General features: G+C 43.1%; 2 protein-coding genes across 3 annotated transcripts in view; one reads left to right on the top strand and one right to left on the bottom strand.

Moving 5' to 3' along the window:
- Window positions 1-3,155, top strand: part of TMEM50B (transmembrane protein 50B) — a 16,230-nt gene extending 13,075 nt beyond the window's left edge. The window contains exons 7-8 of one of the 2 annotated variants that reach the window (XM_054827045.1): window positions 495-588; window positions 690-3,155. In XM_054827045.1, the coding sequence (XP_054683020.1) occupies window positions 495-540 (46 nt within the window). In that variant the 3' untranslated portion in view covers window positions 541-588; window positions 690-3,155. Of the gene's footprint in view, window positions 1-494 lie in introns of both variants that reach the window. The other variant, XM_054827035.1, reaches the window with a different exon arrangement.
- IFNGR2 (interferon gamma receptor 2) lies at window positions 3,063-17,544 on the bottom strand. Its single transcript, XM_054827022.1, has 7 exons — window positions 17,025-17,544; window positions 12,864-12,990; window positions 12,202-12,377; window positions 9,475-9,623; window positions 7,934-8,087; window positions 6,752-6,906; window positions 3,063-4,265 (listed from the first exon to the last, which is right to left on the bottom strand). Exons 1-7 carry the CDS (start codon window positions 17,104-17,106, stop codon window positions 4,092-4,094), a joined length of 1,017 nt encoding a protein of 338 aa, XP_054682997.1. The 5' UTR covers window positions 17,107-17,544; the 3' UTR covers window positions 3,063-4,091.

The raw sequence follows: 17,544 nt of genomic DNA, 5'->3' as shown, positions 1-17,544 counted from the left end.
TTTTTGATTCATGACAATATGTATTGCATCCAACCTTACAAAAAGAATTTTGGAAATCAAATTGTAATTTGCATCTCACTTTTCCACCACAGGATCAATATTCTTTCTGATTTGCTCATAAAAATTTAATTGCTTAGTTTCTCTCCTAGCATGATACATTATGAGACTTGCCGCTCTGCAACTCTTGTGGATCGGTCCTAGAATCTCTTAAATACCAGAATTTTTTCCTTCAGAAGGGCAGGTGCTTTTACTGTGAGACTGGCTATTTTATTTGAGCAGTTGCTTCAGCTGGATCTCTCAGTTTTAGCAATGCATAGTAAATGGAAGATAAGTACAAAAAACAGATGCTGACTTGAATAAAAGTTAAGGTTACTGGAGGGATGTTGCTTTGCAGTGTAGATAGTGTAAGATTATAAGGATAATATTAAAATTATTTTTTTCCATGTTATATAAGGTCTGATTTTTTTTTCCCCCTTTTTTTTTTCCCCCTTTAGTACTCTGATCTACAAGTTTGGAAGAACGGAAGAGTTATGGGGATGAGAGATCACGTATAGCATTGTCTATGCCATAGTTGCTATGTCGTACTATGTATGTAGATATATTTACATTTATTTGTTCTTGTTTTGCTTTCTAAATTGTATGAACTGAGACAAATTCCGGTTTTGGTAATAAGCTCCCTCTTTTCACAGGACAGACTTGTGAATATGTACATATGACTGTATATATCTTAAAAAGGGAACGTCAGGCTTTCTTTCTGAAGTCTTCGGGCTCATTTCTTCAAATACATGGGTTTCCATCAACTCCCAAGACTTGATCTTACCAAACCTTCACGTGTGTCAGAGACTTCAGTGGAGATATTAGTGAACAAGCAGGATAAAGCCCATAGCTGATAAAAGGGGTTATTACTTTTCACGCGTAGGTGAGCTAGAGCCAATTTTGCAAGGGCTGCCCGCGTAACCTGAAGTAGTCAGTCAGCACGTGGAAGGGACCCAGCTAAGCCTGTATTTCATGAGGGTAAATTCTGTTGTATGCTGGGATAAGAGTTGATTTTAAGAATTTTATATAACTGTTGAGAAAAATATAAAGTAGCTATTTTTTTGTAAAAGGTTCTGAATTTTTAAACAAGGCCCTATATTAAGCAGGTTCTGCATGGCAAATCAAACTGTCGCTGACTTCTGATTGCTATAGCACAAATGACATTTGGTAGCACCACAGTCCTTAGAATCAATTTCATGCTGTTCAGTGTAACAGATACCAATTAGTATTTTATGTATTTTCTGACATTAGAATAAGAAAAAACCCAAACTGATGCCAGTCATACTTAAGGAATATAAAGAATAAATGAGAGTCAGACTAACATCTTTAAAATTATGCTAGCATAATTTTCTTCAGGGGAAGCTTTTTGCTGATAAATGAAGTTATCCTGCTACCTATTACCTTTTCGATTTAAAAGGCGAGCATTTCAAGTGGAGATGTAGTAGATGTATTTATTGCTCACAATCTTATCTTGAAATAATTGCCAGTTACAGGACTACCATTTGCCCCAGTTAAAATATATTTATCTCCTAAATTTCATGGGCACTTTACGGGAATGCTTCCAGTATTGAAATTCAGCTCCTTCTAGCTGGAGTATGCAGAAAGGGAGAACAACAATGTTTTATAGCTTCGAACTGATCTTGCATCTTCATCCTGCTGTTGGTGACTTCCTTATCTTATAAATTCTGTGCGGGTGGTTTTTGTTTTTCTTTCTTTTTGTTTGTTTTTTTTTTTTTTTAAAGCATTTGAACCTACCTTGTATCTAAAAGCTTTTAGAACTTTCCACATATCAAGATTGCTGACCAAGTGGTAGGAAACTGCAGAATGTAACTTCTGTGCACGGTTACCGTGTGCTGTTAGTCATCTAATTGCTCCCTTGTGGGAATCTCTCCAGTGGACAGAATATGAAGCAAATACTGCAGCTGAAATTGTGCTACTGGCTAAACTAACTTCATCCCGATGTCATCATCCTGCAGTGAGTTACCATGTATTCGCTGGTGTTAATCACAGCTTTGTACATAAGTTGTCCGTTTGGTTGTAATTTCAGAAAACTGCAATAAACTTTCTTTCATGTTCTCAAAATAGCAAACTGCACAAGGTGATTGTACAGTAGTACTCTACTTAACAGCTCAAGTAGTACTGACCGTTAAGCAAGTCTTACACCAGCTAGTAAGTACAACCAAGGGTTTTGTTTTCATGTCTGTCACTATCTTGCTTGGGAAAGGTTTGTTGTAAGTGAGAACCAAGTGTAGCCTGTAACCAATCCCATTTACAGTATCTTGCACCTGACACTAAACAGCACAAGCCAAGCGTTTGGCTCTGGAAGAACTCTTACAGCATGCTTTAATGTAAGTTCCCCGTTAAAAAGCAGTTTTCTTGAGAGCAGGGCGAGAGCTCCTTTCTGAGGTTACCTGCATCTTCTGCCAGAAGTTTGCTTTCTTGCAAGCTTGTTTTAGATAATGCCTTGGCCTGCTACAGCTGGCAGTTGTGAAGATAACTCCTGAGTTACTCTTAACAAAAGGTTTTTAAAATCCTATTTGTGTAACTGTAAGCCTATTTAGTAACAACTCTAACGGAAGTCATGTAGGGCGTAGTCAGCAAGTTGGATGCTGTATTGCTAAATATTCACGGGAGATGTTTTAACTGCTGCCTTATTTACGTCCTCTGTTATGCATCTAGGTGTGCGAGCCTGTGGTTCTTCAGTTGTTTACAGCACAGTATATAAAAAGAACATGGATGAACTTAAAAGGTATCATGCAGCTTGTGGCTGACTTGCAAATTCTTATCACTTGAGGTATGACTAAGTCTTTGGCCAGCTACGTTGTCGTTGGCATGTTGCCCAATCACAATTGATTAGATTAGTTCTGCAAGGAAACAACCTCATGAAACTTTTGAAAAAAATGTTAGTGCTTTTTCATGTTAGTTGCATGTATTCCTGGAAGGAGTAGAACAGCATTACCTTGAATAAGCCATGGCTCTGACAGTGACCAGATTCATTAACAGACCTAAGTAACTTGAACAAGTTATTTGCAAATAAAGAAGCATATTTATTTTTTTTTAAACAACTTGTATCAAACCCAGGAAAAACATCAAACAAATAAAACCAGTCTTTTAGTACAGAAGTGGTTCATTTGTTCATTGTGTTTTATTAGATGCCTTCCAGACCTCCCAGGATTGTGATGTGAGGCTTAAGGTGTAGTCTTCTGCTTTAAGGGACTCAAACCACAACCCTCAGTCAACTTTTCATGTGCAGGACTAATCTGATTGATAGTCAACAAGAAATTTTAGTGTCTGATAGTTACCAATAAATGTTATATAAATTTTGAGCAAAATTATTTTAAAGTTTCTTTTGCTGTGAACAATGCTTGTCTCACTGCAAAAGATTAATGCTTCTCATGAATGTGGCAGGAGGCAGATAGTAGGAGGCCCTTCTTGGAGGAGTTCTTTGCATTAGGTACATGCTGAGGAAAGTAAATTTCTTGTTAGATTGCCATTTTTATCTTGAGGGAAGAAGCTGCCCCAGAAGACTGCATGTACTTCAAATGATTCAGAAAAGCGTACTGGGGTGGATATAATACACATTGAATGCTAACACAGCCTTCACAAATAGGCAACAAAACAAAAGCACTATAAGAGTAATTCATGGTTCAATTATTCACTCAACAAAAAATTCCAGGTTATACTACATCCTACTGTAAAGTGCCATTACTTCTCAAAGCTTTATTTCAATTTAGGGTGGGAAATACGATGATGCTAATGTAACAATTTTATAACCATCTGTCTGTCTTAAGGCAATTTAGTGTTCATTTCCCTTTCACGTTCCACCCGTTCAGTCTCTTTGGCAGAACACAGTTGCTGTTGTAGCACAGTGGAAGCCATTTAACGAAAGGCTCAGGGTCCACGCTATTCTCAGGAAGCAACATCTTGCTCAGGATTTGTCAGCAGCTGCATTTTGTCCAGAGCTGGCTGTCTGTCCTGCCAGCAGCCACGCAGCACTGCTTGTGGGCAGGAGCCTCTGCAATGACTCTGTACAGGCGTTCTCACTAGGGCATCACTTAAGTTATGTCACTGGCACTGGAGACGCTGCATGAATGAGCTTGACCATCCAAACTGCTGCCACAGGCTTGGTTTCCTTCTCCACAAAGTACAACAGATAAGGAATCATGGGGATCATCCTCAGCATAGTTGTCCAACACCTCTAAACCAGGCATGCTAGGGTCCCTCAAATACTGGAAAAAGCCAGAAACAACAGTTTAGATATCTCTCCACAGAACAGATTATTAGAAATTACAGAGACAGAACAGGTACCGCCAGCTACAGGCAAGTTGCTTCAGACCAGAATTCACAGCAAGAGCTGCTAAGTGTATATACTATTCTGGATTTCCTTGCAACTATGTTGAACAAGGAGAAAGTTAGAAATACCTTATTTCTTTGGGGAAAAAAAGAAAAAACAAACCCCAAACAACAATCATGCAGACACCATTTAAGCTAGTTAAAGCAGCCTGCATTTCCTTTTTTTTTTTTTTTTTTTTAATAAGTTTTAGCTAATATTCCTTTCATGTTAGTTCAAGCAAATTCCTACTAGTTTAGAACAAACCACAAAAGAACATGCTTCTTTATCACACTGCTGCAATTGGGGGAACATGTCCTCAGCAATCTAGCAACTCACAGCTTGTCTAAAGCACTGATGGAGCAAACGAGATCTAAGATTCTGGTTTGTTCGGTGTCGGGCAATTCAGATCTGCATCTTTTATAGTTACCAGAAAAATCTAGTGGTAGTCTTCTCGTGTAATTACTTTTTGCTTTGACTTCCCCTCTGCTCCCCTTTCCTCCAGCATTAAGTCATCAGCTTTACAATGAATGCATGATCAAAGAAAGGAGCATTAGAAAAAAACATGTAAGCCACCCCCTACCACCCCCATGTACTCTCCTTATCACTAAGCTGATCTTGTGTTTCACAGGGAATTGGAGCTGTCTACTACTAAAAAAAAAAAAATAAATCTGCCATTGAACACTTTTTCCCCTGATTAAAAAAAAAAGAAAAATTAAAATGTCTGGAACACAGACACTTTCAGATTGTTAGAAGACTGACGCAGCTTATAGATTTATTCAAAAGCTTGTTCTGTACTGTAGGAGGTGTCATACTCTGGCCAAGATGGGACCGTAGCTCAAGTCACGTCTGTTGTGGGACAAAATAACCTTAGTTTCAGTTAAGGCACCGCTTTCTCTGTAATCATAGCAAAGCTAATGAGCAACAGGATTATTTTTTCAGGTGTATTAAAAACAAATGTTTCATATCAGAACCCCAAATACACCCACTTTAGCAAAGTCAAGACATAAATGAACCTCAGTTTGGTTTTGCTATCTGAAGGTGTTTCTGCAGTAGAACTGCTCCCTATAACTCAGATCCTTCTGTAAAAGAAGGAAGCGTGATTTTTCTGACAAATCTAAAAGCGTACATATGGAACTGCTTTAAAATAATCGGTACTCTGTACTCATGGAAGGTGTTTTAAGAGGAGAAGCCTTAGGCTGGTTGATTGCTTTCAGAAATACACATTTTAAAAATTCTGCATATTTACTGATTTTCCTTCATTTCTTATCAGTGTTTTGCCCAAAACCAGGATCACCATCGCTCAAGAGTATCTACTTTTGCTGCACATTTTCCAGATTAATACAATTACTCCAGAACATGACAGACGCTGTTCTTGCAAGTCCTTTGCATGAAATGCTGTACTATTTTAGTACAACCGTACAAGGAATTTTTTTTTTCCTATGTGAGATATACTTTGCTTGATATGCGATGCAGCTGTCTCCACTGAGCCCCCATGAAATGGTAGCTGAAGTAGCTTGAAGAGAGAAAATTATGTGCTCAGGACTCTGCAGAAAGTCTGGGTTCATTCACCCATAATTCTGTAAAAATCTGGAAAAACAGCTCCACAATCACAGAACTACCACAGTACAACAAACTACTCTGATATATACAAAGAAATACACCTCAAAGAACTGCAAACAAATAAGAGCTTTTAAAAATATGGAATGTATGCTGAACAAGAACTTTTAAATCAAGAACTTCACTTAAAAGACTACTTCCCATTTAAATACTAAAAAGAGGAAGATGAACAGGACTGAAACAGTATCATTTAGTACAGAAATGTGTGAGCTACAAGGAGAAAAAAAGTCCTGGGGTGATTTTTTTCATCTGAGTATTGCTAAAACTACAGGGAAAAAAAAAAGACAAAGCCTAAGAACATTTCCCTAGGTAGTCCTTAGTCTTCAAGTCAGTCCCTGCTCCTAAAACAAGCAGTGTTTGCGTTTCCATGTTTGACTTCTCATCAGAGACCTAGGTCCCAAGTAGATGTTCTGCAGCACACAAAGCTCTTTGGTTCAAGTGAGCAGCTGTTCCAGGCCTGATGACTTAGATAAGCAAAGAAAGGGGCGGGTGGACAAGGGGCAGTCAAGGAACAGAGAATCTTACTCAGATTTCGTGACAGGATTATAGCAGCATTCATATCTTAGTGCAGAGAAAAAAATAATTCACTTGAGTAAAAGAGGAATAAAGTGGGAGATCACGCATGAGAAAAATAAGTTTACACTAAGTCAGCAATTATTTATATCTATTCCTGTTATGCAACAACTAGCTGCATTCATATTCACTCCAATATCATCACTGTCTTTTACAGGGGGAGGGAGAGAAAAATAAAATGTCTCCACATACCTCTTCAAAGTGTGCTGGGATTTCTAAAGGTGGCCGAGACCAATATTTAATTGTTTTGTGGTGTCTCCACAGAAGAAACAAACCAACTGCTACCAGATTTACAAAAAGTAACACCAACACAAATATTAGTACAATATATCCAGCTCTGGTTGCCTCTGAAAAAGAAAAAAACCAACCACCATATACTATGGTAGGATCATATTTACACATTATCAAATGTAAAACAAAATACAGCAAGCTGAAATTTACTATATTGGTAATCAAAGTATAATTTCCAAGGCTAAGATCGCAACTCTACCACAGATGCACGCTAAACGCCTGCGTTCAGAAGTAGCCTGCTTTGTGATTCCATGTGGAAGTCACCAGCCCCCACGGGCTTCTTCCCCTTAACCACACAGCCTAAGGCACGCTAGCAGGGCAAGCGCGGAGCTGAAGGGATCGTGGCTGGCGGGGAGCACAATCTGTCCTGCCACCCTCGAGCTGGCAGCAAGGGCGATTAATGCCAGGGGCTTCTCTTTCAGAACACGCACCTCCCTTTGGCGAAGGGAGCATCAGAGACTCCAGCATCGCAGCGCGGAGGCTTGTGATCAAGTACTTGGTCAATACTACCCAGGAGGTCAGCTCCCGCGCGGCTTCAGAAACTGCAGAAGCAGGTTTCATCTACACATCTTCCAGTGAGTTCAAAGCATGCTAAAGATTGGCAGTGCCTGCGTATTGGTGGTCACATGGAGAGATTCAAGAGAGGGGCAAACTCCGTTATGTTGCACAGGCCCTCTCCCTGCCCCCCCATCTCTTATCTTGTACAAAAACATGGGGCTCGAAATGTCAGAGAAGGGAGCAGGTCAGAGAGGAGAGGGACCTTCCTCTTTGCAAAAGCAACACCATCTCCTTCATCAATGACTTCCTCTAAAGACCAAGTACTGGTATTTTCTTTCTTTGCATATTTCTAGAAAGTAATACTCAGAGCAGTATTTCTGAAAGAAAAGGATGAGGGGAAGAGTACAACGCAGACCCTCAATTACTGACTGAAAAATTCCTCATTATTTTGCCATCAAGGACAATCGTGAACTATCGGCGGTGCTCTCTGAGCACTCCTGACAAATACAGGTATGTAACTGGCCGGACTCATGTTCTACACTCATCCCATATTACATACAAAAAATAACAAAATTTGATTTATACCACTAATTGTTGTTCTGTAGCACTCTGGGTCACTTTGCAGTCCAAGTAACTGGAGATCTGAATACGTCGTCAATTCTACTTGAATACTAAAACAATAAAGTGTCAATTCCTTTAGATTTCTGATTTTGAACAGTGTATTGCTCATCTGTGTCTCCTGTTTAAAAGAAAAAAATAAAATAGCTGTTACTCTAAAAACCAGACCCGTCTTCAACACAAATCCCCTCCCCATATTGAAGTTTCTCATTCAAAAAAGCACAGATTTTATTTTTCAGAATTCAGCTGAAGAGAAGCAGTGAAATATATTTCAACTTTCCTACTTGAATGCATTTGAAAATTCATTATTTTTAAATGACATTTCGTTACTTTTAAATAAAATTAAGCCTGACCATTTAAAATCATCTCTAAAGGCACGAACAGCAGAGGCATAAAAACTGATGCAAGGTCTCATTTTATCCACAACATGCTGCTGGACGCTTTGACGCAGCTTCTGCAACAGCTCAGGCAGTGAGCGCAATATAGGAAGGCGGGGGGGAAAACAAGCCATGAGAAGTGCCTCCACCATCAGAGGAGGCTGACAGAAGTGTAGTTCAGTGAAGAGCTTCCACCATCTCAGTTCCTCCTACTGGAGCGGTAAACAGCTGACGGGCAGTGCAAAACCTCCACGGGCTCCACACGCCCACCAGCCTTTTGGGAATTTTTAACCTGTAAGGGGCTAGGATAAGGGCACCGGGGAAGCCTACAGAAGTACACAAGAATGACTTCTTGTCTGAATCTCAAATATGAAGGTATTTTACATGTGTCAGAAAAATACACATTGGTGCAAGAGAGGAAGGAAGTGGAGGCGTTTCAGATTTAGCAAGGTCTTTGAAAGAAAAGTGTTTTTTAAATAATTTTTTTTGCTGCTTCTGTTTTTTAAACATTTGACTTTAGAATGACATTCTTTTGAATCTTCTTCCTCTTTTTTAATTTTTTTTTTTAAATAAATGTAACAATCCCTCCCCTGCAATGCTGGCCTGTCAAGAACACAATTACCAGGGCCCCAGACAGCACCATAGGAACACAGTGAGACAACACCTCTAAGTCTCTGTGTGAACAAGGACAGCTCATCCCAGCACATTTGCAATAACTCTGCATTTCCTTGTCCTAGGAACAGGTTGCATCAGGACAAAGCAGCCTGTTACTGAAGCTGCCAGCACAAACAAGACCAGCACAGGAAAGGAAGAAGAATATTTCAGAGTTTTCCAAACTTTGGAATCTAAATGGCATTTTAAAGCCACCTTCGACACTTGGTCTACAATCTGATTTAACCTTTGTTTCATATGGAGGAAAAAAAGATGGTTTTGAAAATTTCGTAATACATGTAATACTTGTGCCAAGACCAAATTAACTTTTGTCCAAGACACCAAATGGTGACCTTTACGGCTAAAGAAAAAAAAATTACATTAGTTTTCTTCCTCCATTTCTGCATTTTTGCCGAGAGACACTGACTCATTTCTCTTAGTCACAAAGGCATTATGAACAAAATAAATTAGAATACATACTTTCTTAGTAGTACTTGTTGCGTTCTCCCAGTAGGACACATGATACCGAAGGAAGTCACCTGCTTCAGATCCAAAAGGGGGTGTGACACTAATGAGAAGTGAGTCAGAGCTTACAATCACGCTGTTCACTTTAGGGGGCCCTATAGTAGCTGAAAATAGACACAGAAAGAGCAGTGAACCTCTGGAATGTGCACAGCTCATCACACTGTCTCCAGCTTTACTTCGATACTCTCAGCAAACATGCTAAATATCAACAGCTGTTTCTCAAGAAAGGGAATATAACATTTTCTCATCTACTTAATGCATTAAGATACCTACCTTATCACAAATCTAAGGAAAAAGACTTGAAAGCATAAGTGATATTAGATAATTTCAAAAAGTTTCCTGTTAACATTCCCTGGAAGTTCAGTAAACATTCACTAGAATGTATCTGAATTTATCTGCAGTTAATGGTAATACAATTTTTTTTTTCCTTCAAATAGCCTGCCACATACGCTGTGTTCTCTCAAAAACACACAGTTCGGATCAATAGATTGGAAGAGGAATAACTAGTTTCCCCCTCCTTGCTTTGATGTCTCCATTCATCCTACAGATTGTATTGGGTCTGGCTGAGATGCAGTTAATTCTCCCCACAGCAGCCCTCACAGTGCTGTCCATTGGTAGCTAGCAAGGTGTTGATAACACACGAGTTTTGGCTACTGCTGAGCAGTGCCTGCACACATCAAGGCTGTCTCTCTCCAACATTTCTTCCCCCGCCTCAGCAGCAGGCTGGGAGTGGCCAAGATCTTGGGAGGGGACACAGCCAGGACAGCTGACCCAAACTGAGCAAAGGGATATTCCCTACCATATGACGTCTGCTCAGCAATAAGAAACTGAGAGATAGGGGGAGGAATAGGGCAGGGGCATTCTTTTTTTTTTTTTTTTTTTTTTTTTTACGTTTGTCTTCCAGAGTAAGAAGTACGCGTACTGAAGCCCCACTTCCCAGAACGTGGCTGGACATCGCCTGCTGATGGGAAGTAGAGAATAATCCTTTGCTTTTTGCTTTGCTTCCGTGCGCGGCCTTTTGCTTTAGCTACATTAAACTGCCTTTATCTTGACCCATGAGTTTGGGGCTGGTTTTTTCCATCTTATTTTCTCCCCTCCCTGCCTTGCTGAGGAGGGGAGTGATAGAGCAGCTTGGTGGATATCTGGCATCCAGCTGAGGTTAAACCACCACACAGGGTAAAGATGATGACTTCCTTTTGTGAGGTACTCTGAGGGTTGAATCATGACAAATATATAAAGCACTGTCAGTCCTAATACAAGAGACTTGTGTGATCACAGGTCACACATGGTCATTAGTCATTTAGCCTTTCTATCTTGCTTCTTTCAGCAGTTAAGTTTATCAGTATTTGTAAAGTACTCCAGGATCTCAAAAAACCCACTTGTACAAATATTAGAGTAGTTAACAGCTGCTTCCATACTGAAGAGGTGTAACTTAACAGCAAAAAATCAATCCTCGTGTGTAATCATTGCTTATTGTACCTCCAAAAAACTAGCAGAACCTGTGCTGCCCACTGTTACTTCAGAGAAAATCGGCTCCTGCGATCTTTGTATCAGTAGAGAAACTTAGTTTCTTTCTACTTGGTGTTGCTATACAACTGCAAACACTTTGTTGTGTGTCCTTGCAAATTCCCGAAGCTCCCCTGTCAAGTGGGACTGATCCAAACGTTAAAGGAAGAGAATAGCCCCACTGAGTAGCCCATGGTCTTGGAGTCCAGGAACTGATCTTGAGGGTGATCACACAAGAATGATCCCATAATGTTCCTCTTGCTCCCCAAACAACAGACACACAAACATCTCTCCCACACTGAGCCTCTCCTTTGTCTTGTTCCCATCAGCCCAGTGCTCTCCTAACCCCCAAAAGATCCCCCTCCCAAACAATCCTGCATCACAAGCCACAGATACGTCAGTTGTAAATTTCAATGCAGGATTCAGGCAATTCCTCACACTCTTTACTACTAGAGAAATTCCAAGATTTAGAACTGAAGTCATCAGGGAAAGTATCACACTCTTTGCAGCATGGACCACCACTGCTCCTCACAAGGTATGGGAGAACGTGAATTAAAGCGTTACTAAATCCATTCCTCTGCTTCATTATCATGGTATTATCAGAGGTATTTTAACACTCAACATTTACTTTTATCTATTTCTAAAACCAATCCTAGCAAGGCAAAGAGCAGATCTTGTAAAGAACAACAATACAGTTGTTCACACATTTAGCAGGATTTAAAGTGTGCCCTTGACCATTCTACACTGTAGTTAGGACAGTTTGTATTTAACAGAAAAGGGATCTGTTCAATAGAAACAGGTGTTTTGTACTCAGACTACCACATATCAAGGGGGTGTATGCGTGCACGCAGCAGTGCTAAGTGGGGAAATAAGAAAATGGAAAACTCTCTAACAAAATAGACATTGTAGTTCTTATAAGGCTTAACCACTCAAGGAAACTCATCTGTTTCTCTTTTGATACCTGTTGAAAGAGCGCACTGCTAACCCCACTACAGAGGGACTAAGTAGCTTCAAATTCCTAGTGACACACCAAGGCCTTGTAGTCTTCGTTAACCAAACGCCTACAATTCTCTCACTCGGCTTTTGCACATAATAGTCAAAAAAGTCTAGAACAGACAACATTTTTTCCAAAGAAATTCCCTTTGAAGAGAGACTGAAATCATAAATAGCACTTACTGTTTCTCTCTGCCACAAATGGATCTGTTTGCACCCAGTCAGAAGTCACTTGCCCTAGCTCAGCCCTCACCCGCAAAACAACAGTCCAGCGCCGCTCCTTAAGTGACCAGGGGAAACTGCATTCAGTCTGGGTGATACGAGTGCAGTTCATCTCATCCCACTGGTTAAAGGCCCCTCTGCAATGCGAAACAAAGGACAAATGAAGCATCAGCAGAACAGTGCAACTACCTAAAATACAATCCATCCCACTTAGACAGTTTTTGTAGCAAAAGGATGTGTTACAAAACTACCACTGCAATGTGGGTTTAACCCACCAGCCCTTTCAGCACCTTCATCTCCTCGATATCTGGGAAAAAGATCAAAAATGAGCAAGAAAGAATTTGGTAAGGGTAAAATTATACAGCAAACTATGCCACATTTCTGGATGCTCTTCAGGTCTTCAATCTTTTCTCAGTTTAGCAGATATATCACAGGCTAAGAGACTGTCAGTCTTTAGAAGCTGCTTTTGGATATACATAAAAGCATCTGTAATAGACAACTCTTTCCTTCTTTTCTATGCTTATTCATTTTTAGTTTGGTTGGTTGGTTGGTTGTTTTAAAACCAGTTGTGTTACTGGATTAGAACAAAATCAGTTCGGTTGTTTGTAGAACTATTTACTTACGTTTTAAAATGGACCGTATATAACACCAAGCCTCTATCCACTTTAACAGGAGACCACCTCAGCAAACTATGAAAGTTATAGGAATAAATCATCACGTCCTTTGGTGCCGGTAAATGTGGAGAAGATTCTAAAGAAAGAAGAGGAATAAAGATAATTTTTGAAACATTCAAGTACACAGTAGCTAACTTTTGATTGCTAAATTCAATCACCATATGTTACATTTTCACTGTTTTGCAGGCAAAACCATTCCTCCTCCTCATTCCGTTTCTAGGTGTGCTAGTAGCAGTACATTGAAGACACTGCTACCCACAAAGCACTGAATTGCAACTTAATGCTTTTATTTATTCCATACAGAACGTAACACTGAAAGTACAGGGTCCAGCACAAAACTATAACCCCACCCAGCTCCCCCATGAGGCTGTAAATTAAAGTCCACAACCACTTGTCTACTACAAAAGCTCAACTATTTCAATTGTCTGCATCTCACATTTTACTGTGTTAACAACTCAGAACGCATTTTTCCTGACCTAAGCAAGATCTGCCTCTTGCTAACTTGTTTGAAAACACCAAGTTCACTTCATTGAAACTTTCCAGAAAACAGGTGAGAGAAAAAAAAAAAACCTTCTCATACTTAAACATTCACAAACACACAGTGCATTGTTCCACTTGCAAGCCTCAAGTTTTGTCAATTTTGAAATCGATTTCACAATGTAGAAGAGGACACACCTCTAACAGAGGTTCCTGTCTTCTGGCTAGTAGGAATGTCCACCCAAATTCAGTTATGTTATAAACTCCTGGGGGTGAAAAAAGAGCACAAGTGCTCTCGAGTAGCTTGTCAGGAGGCGAGCAACACAGAGGCGGAGAGTAAAGAGCTGTGTCTCTAGTAGGGAAGAAAAGCCACTTCCCTGCTGGCCCATGCAAGGCGGAGGAGGAAGCCCTCTGTTGGGACTGGAGCACAGCCAAAGGCCAGGCACCGAGCCGGGGGCAGAGGGGTAGAAAAAACAAGTGGATGGAGAGAGGAAGGACAGCCAGGTAACAGAGCAAAAGGCAGAGAACCAAGGGCTGGGGAAATGGGGGCGGGTGAAGTAAAGAAAGGCAGATGAGAAGTTAAGCAGGGGAGCAGCTGGAGGGAGGTGTTAGCTGGCAAAGAGGGCAAAACAGCAGCCTGGAGAACCAGAAAACACTTAAAGACAAGGAGACCAATGGCAAGGAATTGGGATAGCCAAAAGAAAGAGACAAAGATTACCACAAGTAGGCTGAGGCGAGGGAGACTGGAAAATGCAGTTATCAAATGCCTTTAAAACCAGAAAAGCCTCACACTTTTAACCACAGCGCTGCAGTCACTCAGGCAGGAAGGGCCCTCAGGAGGTGTCCCAGCCCAAGCCCCTGCCCGGAGCAGGGCCACCTCTGCCGTCAGACCAGGCTGCTCAGGGCCTTCTCCAAGGACAGAGCCCGCACAGCCTTCTTTGGGAATATGGGGACAATGTTAAAAAGTTTTTGTCTTTTTGATTTGTACATCTGATTTTGTTACACAGCACTACCTGCTGTGTAACTATTTGTTACACTGATGCCGAGAGCGCTATTGTTCAGAACAGACGTCAGGCCAGGCTCTTGACATCCTCCACATACAGGAAAGAGAGGACACGAATCACGATAAAGTTGCATTAAACCCAAAGTCCAAAATACAAAATAACTAGTTAAGCTCTCAAAGTTTTAATTAGGTATGTTACTAGTTTCTTAGCCTCAACTTTTGAGTAGTGCTCTTAAACACACATTACCTTAGGCTACAGAGGGATCATTCAGCATTGCAAACCTGTTTTGAGATTCCTTACAGTTACAAACACTACCTAACCTATAAATCTCTCATGTATTTTAAAGGCCACCAAGTAACCTTTTCTTCATTCAAGACAGGTTTTCACTTTCCAGTCACTCAGATTCTTTCTTGCATTCTCACTGCTGGTCTGGCATGTGGCAAGGTATCTCACACCATCAGTAATCTGTGCACTCAGACATCCGATACAAACTAATTTTACAAAATTCAAGAAAGCTGTCAGAACGAAAGACAAGCACTAGCATTTTTTTCTCTCCTCTCCTGCTTAACAAAAAAGAAAAAAAGAAAAAAGAAAAAAAGAAAAGGAAAAAGCAATGAAGGATGAGGGCAGCTGGTTCATCTTTTCCTCAGTCAGGACCGCAAACTGATTATTTTACTTTATAGTAGCATTCAGAAACAGATAATTTCCCATACCAACTTCAAATACATTGAAAAAATTATCAAATCTGTGGGTCTGCAGTTGAACATCAAGGTGCTCACTACTGCAGTGAGGAGCTGGGTCCCTAGCATACCATGGAAATGCAATCGTATTTCAGTTAGATACCTCAACTTGACAAGGGAAGTTACTTAAATTTCTGAAATCACACACTGAATTCTTTAATGATCATTAGTTTGTATGAACTAAGGTAACAAAATGCACACTTCAGAAAAAAACACCTACATATTGCAAGTATCCTAGAAAACCCCAACTACCTTAGCCAGGGAAAGGCAGAAATGCCCCATCCTTTCTGTCTGTCTGGAAGGTGATCTCACAGAACCGGTTCTTTTAAAGCATCTGCCACACAATGCTCAGATTTTTTCCTGATGCAGAGACTTCCTGACTCTTCAAGCCACAAGTCAAAGCTTTCACACAGCAGAGTGTGAAGCCACAAGTTACAGTGAGTGAAAGCAGCTCAGCTTGGCCTAGCCGTCAGTTTCACAGCCTCTGCTCCAGCTCCTGAATGATTTCTGATCCCCTGCATCAGCCTGAGAACACATCATTTTGCTAAACTGGCCAAAAAGAAGTCTTTGGATGGACTGTTGCTGTTCTAGTGTACAAAACTGGCTTCTCACATTGTCAGACAAGCACTAAAGCCTGTAAAAGGTGAAGAGCAGAAGCATGTGTCCAGGTGGGGACATGTAACAACAGCTGGCTATTCTTTTGGCTCAGGTTTTAATGTGTAGCATCTGCATTTGCAACAGAAGAAGCTGCACAGTGCCTACGAGTGAGAGAGTGCAGATGGGGGGGGAAGCACAAGCCAAACACCAGAACAGCTCCCTGGGGAATCCCGCTGCTGCCGATGGGATGGGACTGGGCAACGCTGACTGCTGTGGGTCCCCTGGGCACGCCTCAACCCACGCATGGGCATTTGGATTCCCAAGTTTGGCCATGGACTGCAGGCCTGGAACAGCAGCTGCCCCCAAACAGCCGGAGAGCCCCACGGGGATCACCAGTCATGGGCTGGCCAGCTGGGCCTTGATGAACACAAGGAAACGTGACAGCAGACATGCTCAACTCATGGACGTGCCTCTGTGCCTGAATAAGGACCACGCTGTATGCATACCTCATTCGAGATACATCACTGTAGCTCTTCCACACTTGCTGGGATACATACTGAAGCCAGGATTATACTCATGAGCTATAGCTCAGACCCGACCTGAAGAGCAAACCCCCCACATTATGGCAAAGCATTTACATGGAAGTCTAAATCCAATCCTACCCAAACCTGTCAATTCACAAAACTAAACGGAGGAGGCTCAAGCAGAGTCGATGATGTGGCTGTAGTTTGTGATGTGGCAGCCGTTCGATGACTTATACCCTATCAATCCCTGTCAAGGCTGAACCCGTGCAGGTTTTAGCCGCTCTCTCACAGACACTCCGGTTTGGGGCCACGCCGCCCGGTGCCCGGCAGCTGGCCGCAGGGCCTGCCGCGGCCCGGGACGTAACCCGGTGGCAGCCCAGACGCCGGCAGATTTTCCAGGAGCAGCAACCCCGGGGTCGGCAGGAGAAACACCAGGGCTTGTCCTCCTTCTGAAGGCCAGGCACAGCCAGGTTGAGGAAAGCCTGAAATCCGCGACAGCCCCGCTCTCCCCGCTTCCGCCCCACCCCATCTGCGGCTCCGGCACCCGACGGGGCTGCTTCGGGGATCGGGCTAAGAGGCACGGCCCCGCCGTCCACCGCCAGCCCCCTCCAACGCCACCCCGGCTCTCGGCCTCACGGGCTTCCGCCGCCTCCCAGGCAGAAAGCTTGCCGGGGAGGAGGCGCACAGAGAGGCGCAGGCCGGGCGGCAGCCTCCAGCTCCGCGCCGCCCGCCACGACCGCGGCGAGCCCCGCGCCCCGCCGCACCCACCTGCGCCCGAGATCCGGAGCGAGCCGAGGAGGAGGAGGAGGAAGAGAAGGAGGAGGGAGAGGAGCAGCGTCTGACACGGCATGGCCCGGCTGGCAGCGCCCCGCCGCCCGGCCCCGCTCGCCGCAGAGGCCGCTCGCCGGTTCCTGAGGAGCGGGGCCGGCGGCAGGCAGGCAGGCAGGCCTGGCGGGGCCGCCTCACACCCGCGGCCCCGGCCCGGCCCCGGCTGCTCGCGGGGAGCGAGGCGGCCGCTGCCTCCCTGTGCCGCTCCGCCTCCACTCCCGCCTACGGGGAGGCAGAGCTCGCCCTCGGCCCCGACTGCACCGCCGCGGGCGGCCGCGGGGGGGCTGCGGGCGTCGGGCCGAACGACCGGCGGGCAGGCCCTGGCAGCGCCATCTGCTCAGGGCTGAGCCCGGCCCGGCCTTAGGGCGGGCTGTGGCGTAGCCCCGCGGCCCGGCCCGGCCCTGCCCGGTGCCCGCGGAAGGCCCTGCAGTCCCCGCCGCATGCGGTGCGGCCGCGCTGG

The sequence above is a fragment of the Grus americana genome, chromosome 1, assembly GCF_028858705.1.
Source record: "Grus americana isolate bGruAme1 chromosome 1, bGruAme1.mat, whole genome shotgun sequence".
Classification (NCBI taxonomy): domain Eukaryota; kingdom Metazoa; phylum Chordata; class Aves; order Gruiformes; family Gruidae; genus Grus; species Grus americana.
This window is presented reverse-complemented; position numbering and strand designations above follow the sequence as displayed.

Coding starts and splice junctions, on each gene's coding strand:
- IFNGR2 (XM_054827022.1), bottom strand. CDS start 17,106: ATGCCGTGTCAGACGCTGCTCCTCTCCCTCCTCCTTCTCTTCCTCCTC. Junction 12,378..12,863: donor TATACGGTCCATTTTAAAAC/GTAAGTAAATAG, acceptor TTCGCATTGCAG/AGGGGCCTTTAACCAGTGGG. Junction 6,907..7,933: donor CTACAGAACAACAATTAGTG/GTATAAATCAAA, acceptor TTTCTTTTTCAG/AGGCAACCAGAGCTGGATAT.